This window comes from Scleropages formosus, chromosome 13 (genome assembly GCF_900964775.1).
Source record: "Scleropages formosus chromosome 13, fSclFor1.1, whole genome shotgun sequence".
In the NCBI taxonomy this organism is placed as follows: Eukaryota; Metazoa; Chordata; class Actinopteri; order Osteoglossiformes; family Osteoglossidae; genus Scleropages; species Scleropages formosus.
The window spans coordinates 15986316-15999834 of record NC_041818.1 but is presented as its reverse complement, the minus strand read 5'-3'; the positions used below and the strand labels follow the sequence as shown (position 1 = coordinate 15999834).

Here is a 13519-nt window from a genome sequence, read left to right as displayed (position 1 = left end):
TAGGCTCTGGCTTGCCATGACCCTGCTTGGGACAAGTGGCTTCAGCCTGTGTGTGTGTGTGTGTAATTTCACCAGCGGCAGCTTGCACTTCGCAAAATCTGAGCTGCATTCGTTCATCCTCAGGTAAACATTATCCTTGAAGCATATCCCAAGTGGCTACACTAGAGATGCTGATTCCAATTATTGATCTTTTATTAACCTCCTTCTTTGAACTCACTGTTTCATGTGTGTTACTGATCATATTCCCTTTCATTGGTACAGTCTTTGTTCTTGCCATTTTTTCATTTCTTTCTTTGTTTTTGTCTCTGTGAGGCTGCTCCTACCCTGAGGGAGGATGGCACAATCAGCAGACAGGCTGCGATGGTGTTTTGGAGGAATGAACTCTGCTTCTGAGACCACCCCATTGCTCAGTACCACTTGCTGGGACCCAGAGCATATTTTGCCATCCACTCTCCGGCAAGTCTTCCCAAACAATGGTCCTCTTACCCCGAACCAGAGGAGGGTTATGGTCAGATTCCCTGGTAACAAGATCCAGACCACAAAATACACCCTTCTCAGCTTCCTGCCAAAAAACCTGTTTCATCAGTTCTACAGGTGACTTGAGCGGGACCTCTCTCAGTATCCTGCATACAACAACACTTGTAGATCATCTGCAGCACATTACAAAGATTAAAGCTTTCAAATTAGTACTGTTGTGCTGTGTTTCATAATATTATTTGCTGATTCTGCATATGCACTTTACAGGCATTGATTTCATTTGATAGACTTTCATTCTAATGCATAAAGCATATAAAAAATGATAAATGTGGTCATTTTAGGATTTGAAGGAGGAAAGTTAATCATTTGGTGTAACTGTCAGATGAATAACTGAGAATCTTGGTGCCATATGACACCCACACTCTTAACATTTGATGCAACACATGTTCGTACATGTTTTTGCTCTGCCGTGGCAGATGATGCGCTATTTCTGGTTGTGTCTGCAGGCTGGCAAATCTTTACTTCTTGTTGCTGGTGATCCTAAATTGGTTCCCACAAATGGAGGTGTTCCACAGGGAGATCACCATGGTCCCCCTGATTGTAGTCACAGCAATATCAGCATTTAAGGACGCCCTGGAGGATATCAAAAGATACAAGTTTGACAAGGTCCTAAACCTCAGAGGAGCCACTGTCTATGACTGGTAGGTCTGGAATGTTCTCCATGCTAGAAGGGAAACACATCCTGAGATGAGTAGGCAATTCAACTTATAATGCAATATTCTGCACATTATTGTTTTTTTTGTCCATTTCTTTTGCATATCTGTAAACATTTTTTGCACATGTTTTTTTTAAGTTTTTAGTTACATTTATTTGATGCTTTTCTCCAAAGCAAGTTACAACAGTAAGCTACCTACAGTTATTTACACAGCTGGAAAATTGTACTAACCAATTGAGGGTAAGCACCTTGTTTAAGGGTACTACAGCTGGAGGTAGGATTCAAACCTATGACTTTCAGCTCTGAAGGCTCTAGCTCTAACCATTAAGCTACCAGCTACCTGTTTCTTCAGTTCAGTTTCTCCCACATGTCTTGGGGTGTATCACAGAGGTAACAGGCTGAGCAGGAAGGCCGAGTCCTGCACTTATACTAGGTTTCACAGTGAAACCTTGGTGTAAAATCTGTGTCTTATTTTTTTGTTCCCATGACATGCTGTTTGCGTGGCAATAGCTCATGTTTATGTAAGCTTAAAGATAAGATAAAATACAAAAAGGTGTCTTGGATAGTTCTCAGCTTACAGAGGTCAAACCCTAAATGAAGTAAATTTAAGTTCTGCAGTACCTATCTTGCCTTCGGAATAGGCAGATGTTAGGAGCTCAACTAATCAAAACCAAATTCAAAAAAGTCCACCAAACAAATAATCTCAGCCCTCAATACTGTTTATCATTATAAATATGCATGGTGCACGCATGGTGTTTTGCACTTTAAATTTACTAAGCACTGATTTGGTTCTGGAGGATATGGTGGCACAGCGGGTTTGGCCTATGCCTGCTCTCTGGTGGGTCTGGAGTTTGAGTCCCACTTGGGGTGCCTTGTGAAGGACTGGTGTCCCATCCTGGGTGTGTCCCCTCCCCCTCCAGCCCTATGCCCAGTGTAGCTGGGTTAGGCTCTGGCTTGTTGGGACTCCACTTGGGATAAGCAGTTTCAGTAAATGTGTGTGATTTAGTTCTCTGGATTGGTGCATATAGTTAGATTTTTAATGGTGATTGTTGTCAAACCTCTGTGATGCTATCAAGTATTTTAGATGAGAGACAGACCATTGCTATTTTGCAGTTGGCTTATAACAGGATCAGCAACATTATGACACAATTCACCATCACCAAGAACAAGCTGAGTACGTCCACAAATCCTTCCTGTAAAAGCTGAATCTGCCTTTACATTTATTCACTTAGCAGACGCTTTACTCCAAAGCAACTTCCAATGAACTCTGTGTAGTGTCACATACCACAGGATGTATGATAATTTTGGGTTGAGGCTAGAAAGTCTGACTTGTAAACTAACCCACTTAACTGAAAAGAGTAATCCTGTTCTGAAATTATGCCTTCATGGATTGTTTACATTTACCTGATGCTTTTCTCCAAACCGACTTCCAACTTGAAGCTGTACTTTTCCTACAACATTACATACAACTATTTACCCATTTATACAGCCATGTAACTTTCATGGAGCTTTTTAAGGTAAGTACTTTGTTCACGGATAGAGCAGCAGGTGGTAAAATTTGAGCCCACAGCCCACGGAACCAAAGAAGCAACCGTCATTGCGCTTATCAGCTGCCCCTTCTTGCCTTGTTAAGACTGAATAAAAAAAATTCTGACTTCCTTAACTCAGGTTGTATTTCAGAATCAACACTGAACTACTGAACTTAAAGTAACACATCCTGTGAATTTAAAAATTTTTATAATTCTGCAGGTTTTTGGGACTTTTATGGTGTGCGTGTTTTTGCACTTGTGTTTGACATAGGGTGGGTGGGATCTGCCTGGAATCATCGTGGCCTAGACTGCTCCTAAGTACACCATAAAAGTGTTTATTGCTAAATAGTGTTGGCACTACTGTTCCCTAGGCCACTACAACTTTGAAAAATTACAACACTGCTCCTGAAGCCCAGAAAAGAGTATGAGAACAATGTCCTCTCGTAAATCAGCTGCAAACTGTCAGCTCACCTGTACTGGCGCAACATGGAATGTAGATCTATTCAGTGCTCTCTCTCTTTTTCCCTTGGGGCAGGACTTAGGACTCAGGGGGGCTGGCCTGGGAAGCCAGACAGGTGTGTTAATTGGATGATAAGCTAGAGTGCATTAGAGGCACGTAGGTGAGGGTGTTGGCATGTGCAGTTGTTTCCTCCTTCAGAAAGCTACCTCAGAGAGAAGCCACCTGGCTTTATTAGCCCAAGCAAGGCTGCCACTGAGCCAGAGAAGAACAACTATGCTAGCCATAGAAAGGACACCCTCCTGAAGAGACAGGTGAAGAAGAAATGGGTTCTTTGGAAGTTTGGAGTCTCATCAAGCAGGGCTGGAGGAGAAAGCCTGAACAGGAGGACAAAGTCAGGCGCCTCATCTCCAACCTACCCTATGAGGACCTCCGGAGAAAATATCAGCCAAACCGCCAATATGCAAACAACAGCATCAAGACCACCAAGTATACCGTGTGGTCTTTCATACCGATGAACCTCTTTGAGCAGTTCCACCGCTTTGCCAATGTTTATTTTGTGGTCATAGCTATGCTGAACTTTGTGCCGATCGTGAACGCCTTTGAGCCGGGGGTGGCCCTCATCCCCATCTGTGTTATTCTCATTCTCACTGCCATCAAGGATGCCTGGGAGGACTTCCGAAGGTATCAAGCTGACAAGCAGCTCAATAACATGCCGTGCAGCATTTATAGCAGGTAGTCCTACACATTAATATGTCTTGTTCTGAGTTTTCCAGCACTTTTCATTCTCTTGGGGGAGAAGACTTCCTAGTCCCACTTCTCTTACTTCCCGCTCCACATTGTCTGCCTCTTCCAGTTTTTATTCTTACATGCTCTCTTTTTTATGAGTAATATCTATTATTAAAAATATATCTAGAAAAGTGTGAAGCTATATACAGTTGGCCAGTGTGTCCATGTGTTGCTATGTAGCAAGAACATTATTATTTGGGTTTATCTTTTGCTGCAAGCCCCATTGAAACACTTGACATAAAAATGAAGATGACATGGCAGACTATTATTCTGCTATTGAAAAGTATTGCAAAAAGGCTTTGTGTTGAACACATTTTGATTAATTTTTTTTTGGAAAAATTATTGTTTTTGATGTGACTGCTTGTGCAAAGTCACTTACTGAGTTGCCATGACCATACAGCTGACCCTGGTAGCATCAATGGTCTTAAGTCCATTAATAAATAAACCAAGGCAAAAATTAACCGTACCTACTTTCAGCAAAATATGCCATCACCTTTTGTACATCTTCAAGTTGTACGACTGCTGTAGATTAAAAGTTTCAGGTGTTACAGGTTTTATTAAAGGAATCTAGTCTCACTGCACTGATTTATTCCACTCCATGTTTCATGGGCCCTAGGGGGTGAAATGGAGGAAGCAGCAACCTGTCAAGGTCACTAGGTCAATGTTCTGGGAGTTGTTGGTATTTTTTTATTATTATTATTGTTGTTGTTGTTGTTGTTGTTGCTGTTGTAGAACAGCTGATACTGCTCTCCAAAGCCACTTGCACTGTTAGGTTTATATACAAAGCTACATAATTCTACTGTTTATATACAGAGCAACTATTATTTCACCATTTATACAGCTGGGTAATTTTTAGAGGAGCAATTCAGGGATAGTTGTTATGGACTAGTGAGCAATTTAGGGTTAGCTGCACGATGAACCACTACGCAGTTCTGTGTTCATGCGGTCCAGCTGCACCCTGTTGCTGTTAGTTTCCTCCTCTGTGCACTGAATTCCCATGTACAGATTAAAATACTCTTGATATTTGTATTCAAAAAGCTTGGGTTACAATAATACCCTAAAGGGAAAAGGAATTGATGAGCGGAGGGTTATGTCCTGTACTGATTGGGAACATGCTTCTATGCCAGGGTCCGCGGCCCTCCTCGCTCACCCTCATGTCATCCCCTCTCCTGTGGGGGTCCATCCTCTATCACCACAGCAGGGCAGAGCTGGATAGCGAACCACAGCACCGGTGCCATATGGCTGCCCTGCCATCCCTCTGCCGACACCCCACAGCCGACTCCGTCTGCCAGAGAACGGCAAACGCTCACAGGCATAACACGAGTGCTGTGGCACTAATCATGTCCTGCATGTGCGCAGCCTGCGTCTGCATTGCCTGCCATTGTACCAACATTACCCAGCAAAGCAGGTGAATGCATGTGCTCAACAGCTGGCAGCACCATTCCCTGTGTGTTTTTGCCTTACTCTGCCAGGCTTAATAACAAGGCGTCTCACAATGACGCAGTATTTTAACATACCTCCGGGACCTGATTTACGCTGTCAGGTAAAAATGCATACGTTCCTGTTCAACTGGCCTGGAATGCAGACTGCAGTGTTAGAAGCAGCCAGAAAAGCTTGCTGTGCTATTTTGTTTGAGCAATTTCATTTTCTGGAAAATAGTGTCATACCATTTCAGCAAAAGGCTGCCCTTTACATTTATTTTTAGTTTCTGTGTCTTACCACATTCTGTAGGCCTGTAGGTTCAGTTCTATTGAGCAGTGTAGAAAGTGCACATGTACTGGAAGGCTATGATGGACAAAATATAATGTGTTACTATATTTGGTTATTGATTATTATCAGCTCTTTGGAATCGCAAAACACAAATCTCAACATTTCGACCGTCATGTAGCATGCTGGACCTTACATCTGAAAGGCTGCAATTTCATTTCCCAGGACTGGTTCTGTTGTGCTTTTCAAAATAGAACATAACCTAAATTTCTCAGTTAACTTTCCATGGATAAGGGCACCAGCTAAGCAATAAAATAATAAGGAAGTCAGGGGAGGGAATGAAATGTGGTAATTGTGATGTTGGTGATCGTTAGCAAGTACAACCTTTTCTTGTTCTCAGGGACCAGTGTTGCGCAAAATAGTCATAAAGTTAGCAGTCCCAAGGTTACATGCAAACAATATTATTCATAAACAGATTGTAAAAGAGTCAAATTGCTGTAAGTATCCATTGAGAAGTGCTTTCGTGTGTGTGTTAACATGATTTTTGGGCTTAAAATGCATTAAGTGTATATTACAGTAATGTTGTTTAAGCCAAAGGGGTGCGATGGCGCAGTGGGTTGGACTGGGTCCTGCTCTCCAGTGGGTCTGGGGTTCGAGTCCCGCTTGGGGTGCCTTGCGACGGACTGGCGTCCCGTCCTGGGTGTGTCCCCTCCCTCTTTGGCCTTACGCCTTGTGTTGCCGGGTAGGCTCCGGTTCCCCGCGACCCTGTATGGGACAAGCGGTTCTGAAAATGTGTGTGTGTGTGTGTGTTTAAGCCAAGGAAAATTAAGTCACAAAGAAACCAGGAATGATGTAGAGTATGTCATTATTTTAGAAGCCAAGTAAATGAAAACCACAGTACTTAAAACAGATTAATGATTAATCATTGGTATATATCGTTGGTTTGAGTGATTTTTTTTTTTCCCGGTAAAAGTACAGTTGTTTTTTATTAACTTTCTTGGATAGTTCATGTTTGTTTTATAAACAGACAGGAGATAAACGTGCAGTTTCACGTCATTTCCTTTGTAACAAGAAGGACTGAGCTACATAATTAAAGTCCTTTTATACTTTACATTGACACGTATGACTCCAAGCACACCCTGCCTTACTAGGTCAGGGTTATGAAAACGTGTACTGAACAGAGAAAGCAGCAGTAGAGAAGCTTTCAAGGTGCTATATGTATTCACCTGGTGATAAACTGGAGTGAAACTGTCTTCCCAATCTGTTCTTAACACATAAAGGCATCATCAGAAACCACTGCTGTACACAACATTTTAAATCTTGGGAATATGTACAGTACGTGGAATGTATAACATTCAAAATATTTTTTGTAAGCTCGGTATTAAAAGTTTTCAAAAACATGGCAAAAATATACTGAAACAGCTTGTGTTGCAGTTCATGAATTTGGTTTATTTTTCCTTCTCTGCTCAGCATCAAGAGCAGCGACCAGTGACTGCTTTTTGTCTACATACTGCAGGCCTGTAATCTTCTTATTGTCCAAGATTCTCTGAAAGGCCCCTGATTTGATTAATCTGTATGTTGGCGTACATATGTCACAGCCTTTCTACAGTGACCTATTAATCTGACCACCAACACAGGGTGCACACAAAACCAAAAGCTGAAGCTTTGTGAAAATCTCTGTGTCGAAAAATCAGCGCCCACCATCCAGGTATCAAAACATTTCCAGAGATTATTGCAACGATTCATGTTGCTGAGAAGATAATTTTGCCTGTGGTTATATTGTACTTGTGCAATGAAAACAGATAACAGAAAATAATGCTGCACCTATTATTTGGCACTGTTCAGGGAAGGTGTGGCATAAGGATTAGCGAGAGACTGAAAAACACAGGCAGTAAAACAAGTGAAATGTCAAAAACAGGAGAGGAGTAGAGAGGAGAGCCACCTGGTTTGGTCAGGCGTGCCCAGCAGTCTGCCTACCGCGGTGTGTCATTATTGGTGTCCGACATTCACCTTCGAATGGCCTTATCTCTTCTGGTGCCCAGGGGGGAGCAGGTTCATTCAGTGTCTCTCTGATTGCCTAATTCTTTTCCGCCCTCCTGCCGAGAATAGCACAGGGTGTGCTTTTAGTTTGAATGGAGAACGCTGTTGGTTAGCACTCATGCTCATCAAGGGTATTTCAAGCCAGGGAAATGTGGGGGAAGGGAGGCGCTGTTAAAGAAAGACAAAAATATGTTTCCGGTTAATGATCAGGTGTGTGACAAATGAACACGCAAAATCTGTTGGAAAAAAATAGAGGTACACTGTGTAATTATGATGAGTGGGAAAATAATGCAGCATTTAGAGGTGCACTTTACCGTTTGTCCTCTGTTTGTATAGTTTCGGTAGTGTAACTGAACTGTAATACAGGTGCAGTAATGTTCAAGATATATTTAGAGTTACAGATTTACATTTACTGACATATCCTTCATTTATGCATAAGGAAACAGCAGTGACGGAGTGAGAATAAGCACATGATGAGGGTCATTGCATTTTATACACTGCAATTTGAAAAAGGATGGTATACGCTGCGGGAAAAATGATACCACCAAGGAGGTCTAGTTTGTTGGCCGTTGGGGTTCAGAGGTTACGGCAGGAGGAGAAACCCTGTCTAGTTCACACACCGTTTGTTTCACCACTATGGAACAACTACTTACCACAAGTTTATGGCATGACCCCAAGAATAACCCTACTGTGGGCCTCAGAGACAATCCAGAAAGAAATATTTCCCGAATATGTGTTTAATACTGAGGTATTCAGTCAATGCTATTTTTTTGTGAATGTTAAAGGCATGAGGTTAAGTTTATCTAAGATTTCTGGCTTTCAGGCAGCTGGTGGAGAGTAAATGAATAAATCCCCCACATTTGTTCAAGTGGAATGGGAACAATGGCCTGTGAAGGGTGTTTTAATAAATGGAGGACGGCTTGTCAGACTGTGTCTAAGATCTGTCCATATGAAGCTCAAATACTTATAATTACGCTCAGAAAGGGATGCTACGTTTTCATCAGCCCCTTTCATACAGAAGATGTGTTTGACGTTTAAGAACATGTCAACAGCTTCTGAAAGTGCACCGATCGCTGTCATTCCAGGAAAGAGAAGGACTTTGTGTCAAAGTGCTGGAAAGACGTCCGGGTGGGAGATTTTGTGAAGGTGGTGTGCAACGAGGTAATCCCTGCGGACATCCTCCTCCTCCACTCCTCCGACCCCAATGGGGTTTGCCACATCGAGACTGCCAATTTGGATGGGGAGACCAACCTGAAGCAAAGGCAGATAGTGCGTGGGTTCGCAGCCCCAGTGAGTATTATATGTTCTTCCATACCATGTATGGCTTCAAACTAACACACATACAGAGCTGCAGATGGCTGCAGACTTTATAACGAATATTAACTGTTTTACATTTGGAAGGCAATGTGTGATAACCTACTATAAAATTAATTAAATGGGCAATTAAGCAAATCAGAGCATCCTGAGCCACCCCAGTACTTCCAGACATACAGTATATAACCCCGAACTGGTACTGCTGTCGTTAAATTCTGCCTGTTCATCAGTGTTGTCCATTTCTTTTCCAAGTGTTTGTTAGTGTATTTGATGACTTCTCTACATGGCACTTTTCCCGCAGACATCTCAGCAGGTGAAATTTCCTGCAGCAGCCATGTGAATGATTCAGACAGGTGAAATTTCCAGCTGGTCTGAGCAGTAGCAGGAGCAGCGGTCACAGTACTGCGCTCTGTGTTACTTGCGCTGCACCCTTTCATTTTTGGACACCTTTCATAGAAACGTCTGTCAAAGTGGTTATTCCAGTACGGCATTTGCCGGTATGCAACATTCCACACAACGCAGCATCTCAAAGTCGTTGACAGACTGACGGACACTCCCTAATGGCTGACATACCAAAGAGTGCAGGGCGACTGGTCAGAGTGGCTCCTTCACTTACTTTAGAATGCTTACATGGCTACTCATGGTGGCTTACGATGGCTACCCGCTCAAAAATGAAAGAACCCATAGGTTGGTAGGCATGCGTCGTGTGAAAATTCACGCAATCTCCAGCATCTTCAAAGCATACCTTCTGCCTTTTTTTGAATTTCCTTGTGCAGTGATATGAATACAGTGAGCTACATGCTACTGACCGTAAATGGAAATGTGACAGAGCAACCTCGGTGGCATCTTACAGCTTTTGACACCATTAATTACAATAGCTCTGTGTAACAAAGGACCCGTGTTGAGTTGTGTATAAAGAAAATCGCACACAAAGACTCAAAGACACATTTTCTACATACTACACTATACACATTACAGAGAGATTTGCTTAATGTGCTCTTAAAATGTCTTGTAACTGGTGGAGAAATAATTGCTTTAGCATTTTCTTCAAAATAATGTTATGAAACTGAAGACACATTTATATTTTTAGCCAGTTACTATGGTAGTGAGGAATTATATGTCTTAGGCACATCATTATAGGGTCTGTTTTATGCTCTTCAGCTGTCAGTCACCTAGCAACAGATACATTCTCTGCAAATGAAGAAAGGGCACTTTTTAAATAATTTAATTTTGTGCTACTCACTCTGATCTTTCTATATTTGCTTCAGATTTGCCCCAGTTCATTTTCAAAATAAAATAAGCATTTGGAACTTTACAGGGCTCAGCCTCATGTCCTGCATACAGGTCACTTGTTAGTTATACTGTGTGGTAGTTATTTTTAATAACATTATATGAGGCATTTTTGTGAACATTCAACAGCTTCAGCAGATGCACAGGAATGATAACAAATAAGCTCAGTGGAATTCTTATTGTAAATGTTACCTGGGTAACATATTGTCACTGGCAAACAGGCAACACCCAGAATGCAGAGAAGACATTTCTTGGCAAAGATAGTCATTCCTATAAAGTCTCTGAATTTCTGAAGTCATTTTTATCATCTTCATTTTGGTGGAAAGACAGCAGACTAGCAATACTGAAGAACAGCCAATAAACAATTACACCCAGGGAGGGAAGTATCAGCTGTAAAATTAACTCTTTCCCACTTTGTGTTTAATGACAAAAGCGTTTTTTATTTTTTTTTATTTTTTAAATCCAGTTGAAATTTTAAAGATATTTATGTGTGTGCTTTCTGTTTCAGGATGGCTCTTTTCAACCCGAGTATTTCAGCAGCATTATCTACTGTGAGAAGCCCAGCAACAACCTGAACCGCTTTAAAGGTTATCTGTAAGTATTTATAACTTTCCCACACGGAACCTCTAATTTAAATTGTTTGTCTCGTATCACGGATATTTACGTTTAAAGTTTCTTCTACTGTACAAGTCAAAGATGTATTCATTTACATTTATTAATTTAGCTGACACTTTTCTCCAAAGTGACTTACAATGTTAATCTACGTACAATTAGTTATCCATTTATACTGCTAGGTAATTCTACTGGAGCAATTTAGGGTAAGTACCTTGCTCAAGGGTACTACAGCCATTTTATTCATTGCATATATGCAGTATTTCAACCGAGGAAGTGCTTAAATCTTCAGCCTTTGTTTCGTTTACTCAGCAGGTGAGATGCAGATCACTTCTTTGGTGTCTTTGAAACATAGCCAGTATTGATCAGCTGTGCTCCTACTTTACTGACAAGCACTACTGCAGAAGACATTTAAAATATTGCTCTACAGGACACTAAGGAAGGTGTTGCCTAGCAAACCCAGTATTCATACATTTAATATGTTTAGTATTGGACATTTCAGAGCTACTGTTATATTTGTGGCAACACGTCATGTTCTCGCAGGCTGTTTCCCACTTCTATGAAGTAATCTGTAATCTGCGATGTCCTGTGTCATACAGTGTTTTACCATGCTATAGCTGGAAACAGAAGAAATGTTCGACATGTTGAAGTATTACATTTCTATGTTAATGCTTCACTACAGACTGTGTTGTGCACAGCAGGCTCCTCCTCTTAAGCAGGTTTTTATCTAAGGCCACCATCTTTAAATTTCCAAAAAGTACAAATAAACAGCACTTTTGTTATAAATTCAGCTTTATTTCTGCTGCCCTGAATTACCTTCACCCGCCAGGAGGGAGAAGGACAGAATCACCTGTTTAGGACAACGGGGCTGAATCAGCCCCTTTCACGTGGTGTTGGAAGTGTTGACCTTGTTCCTGTCCTGAAAGGGTAGCTGTTGGCACAGTCACCGGCCTGTAGCACCATAGAACCTTCACAGATATTAATTGCCAGAGTCAGACAAATGCAAAAGGGACATTCTGTGTGTCCACACATGTACTCCTCTCAAACTGGACAAGTGAGGTCATGGTCATAGGGTCTCGCTTGTCTTGTTTGCTCTGCCTTTGAACAGTATGCTCACACTAGTAAAAGGAAGTAATGGTTACAGGGTTTGTGTCTGGTTCATGCATGAGATGGATTCCACTTGAAATATTTTCATTTCTCATAGCTGATTGTTTTTTGTTGTAAGGAAATGATGTATTCCATGATTGTGTTAAGCATAATGGTATTAAAAGTACAATTAATCTGAAGGCCTGCAGTTTTTTTAAATGATCAAAATACAAGGAGGAAGGAAATATTTCAACCTTATCAATGTTGATCCATTCAGTTTTGGGTTATATGAATTCTGTCTTCGGTTAAGTTGAAGAAAAGGATCTTGAGCTGGTTGTGGGCTGTTCAGCCCACAGGAAGCTTGACATGGGTAAAACACAATACAAGTACTGTACCGAAGATGTCTGACTGACTTGGAATTAATAAGGTGACAGCCATGTAGTCCTTTTAAGACTTTGTATGTCGTACATAAGTAATTCACAGTTTTATCCTGAAACAAACTCATTTAATTTGCCCCCAATAAAAACTGTCATTCGTGACACAGCATACAATAAAATATTGGGTAATTAGAACCTAGCCAATAAATCACCAATCACCTCATATACTGGCAAATGGGGAAAGTGGAAATTTATAAGAGCACTAGCTTTTACTTATGACTTGGTATCTGAAGGAAATTGATTTTTTAGGAACAAATAACATTTTATTAGGTATTATTTTGTTTGTTGTGGCTTTTCTGTTTTAGAGACAAACCAGACAAGAAGAAGATAGGCTTTGGCAAAGAGAACCTGCTGCTGAGAGGGTGTACAGTGAGGAATACAGATGAGGCTGCTGGAATTGTGGTCTACGCAGGTACAGAACCTCAACAGCTCCTAGATGGTCACCCCTGTGGTGACCTTCTTAGTCAGCTTTCAAGCCCTCTCCTTCTCTCAGTCTCTGGAGCTGTAAACACATCCAGTGTACTGCGCACGTCTACAAAAAGTAGTATTGATTACTCTGGTTCAAAAGGATTTCTTGGGTGTTCTGTCTTGCCAGCACCCAAGTAACAAAAAGAACGGTTTGAATCGTTCTCTTTAGCGTGTAGTCCCTTTCATTTGTCAAAAAACTTTGTTCTCTAAGCCTCACATGTTACAAAATGGGATTAATGCTATGTTTATATTTAAAAGGAGAACAGTGTATTTCATTTAAAATGTTTAGAATTAGTTAGAATTGGATTAGCAAAAAAGGAGTTTGCTTTTATTGATCATGTCTAAGCAGTTGAAATTCTTTGTTGCAGGCCATGAAACTAAGGCGATGCTCAACAACAAAGGGCCCAGATACAAGCGTAGCAAGTTGGAGAGGAAGGTGAATACTGATGTTCTCTTCTGTGTGGCCCTCCTCTTCATCATGTGTCTCATTGGAGCTCTAGGTGAGGTGATACAACAATACACATCATACACATCTTAGCAGGAAACAGGGGGAAAGAAATTTTTAAAAAATGAAGGAGAACTTACTTTGTCCTTGTTC

At 41.2% G+C, this 13519-nt stretch overlaps 1 protein-coding gene across 2 annotated transcripts in view; it reads left to right on the top strand.

Moving 5' to 3' along the window:
• atp10b (ATPase phospholipid transporting 10B) overlaps positions 1-13519 on the top strand; it is a 67051-nt gene that overhangs the window by 32685 nt on the left and 20847 nt on the right. The window contains exons 2-7 of one of the 2 annotated variants that reach the window (XM_018744479.2): positions 313-594; positions 984-1178; positions 8800-9004; positions 10827-10912; positions 12759-12865; positions 13290-13421. In XM_018744479.2, the coding sequence (XP_018599995.2) occupies positions 335-594; positions 984-1178; positions 8800-9004; positions 10827-10912; positions 12759-12865; positions 13290-13421 (985 nt within the window). In that variant the 5' untranslated portion in view covers positions 313-334. Of the gene's footprint in view, positions 1-312; positions 595-983; positions 1179-3342; positions 3914-8799; positions 9005-10826; positions 10913-12758; positions 12866-13289; positions 13422-13519 lie in introns of those variants that run through there. The other variant, XM_018744480.2, reaches the window with a different exon arrangement.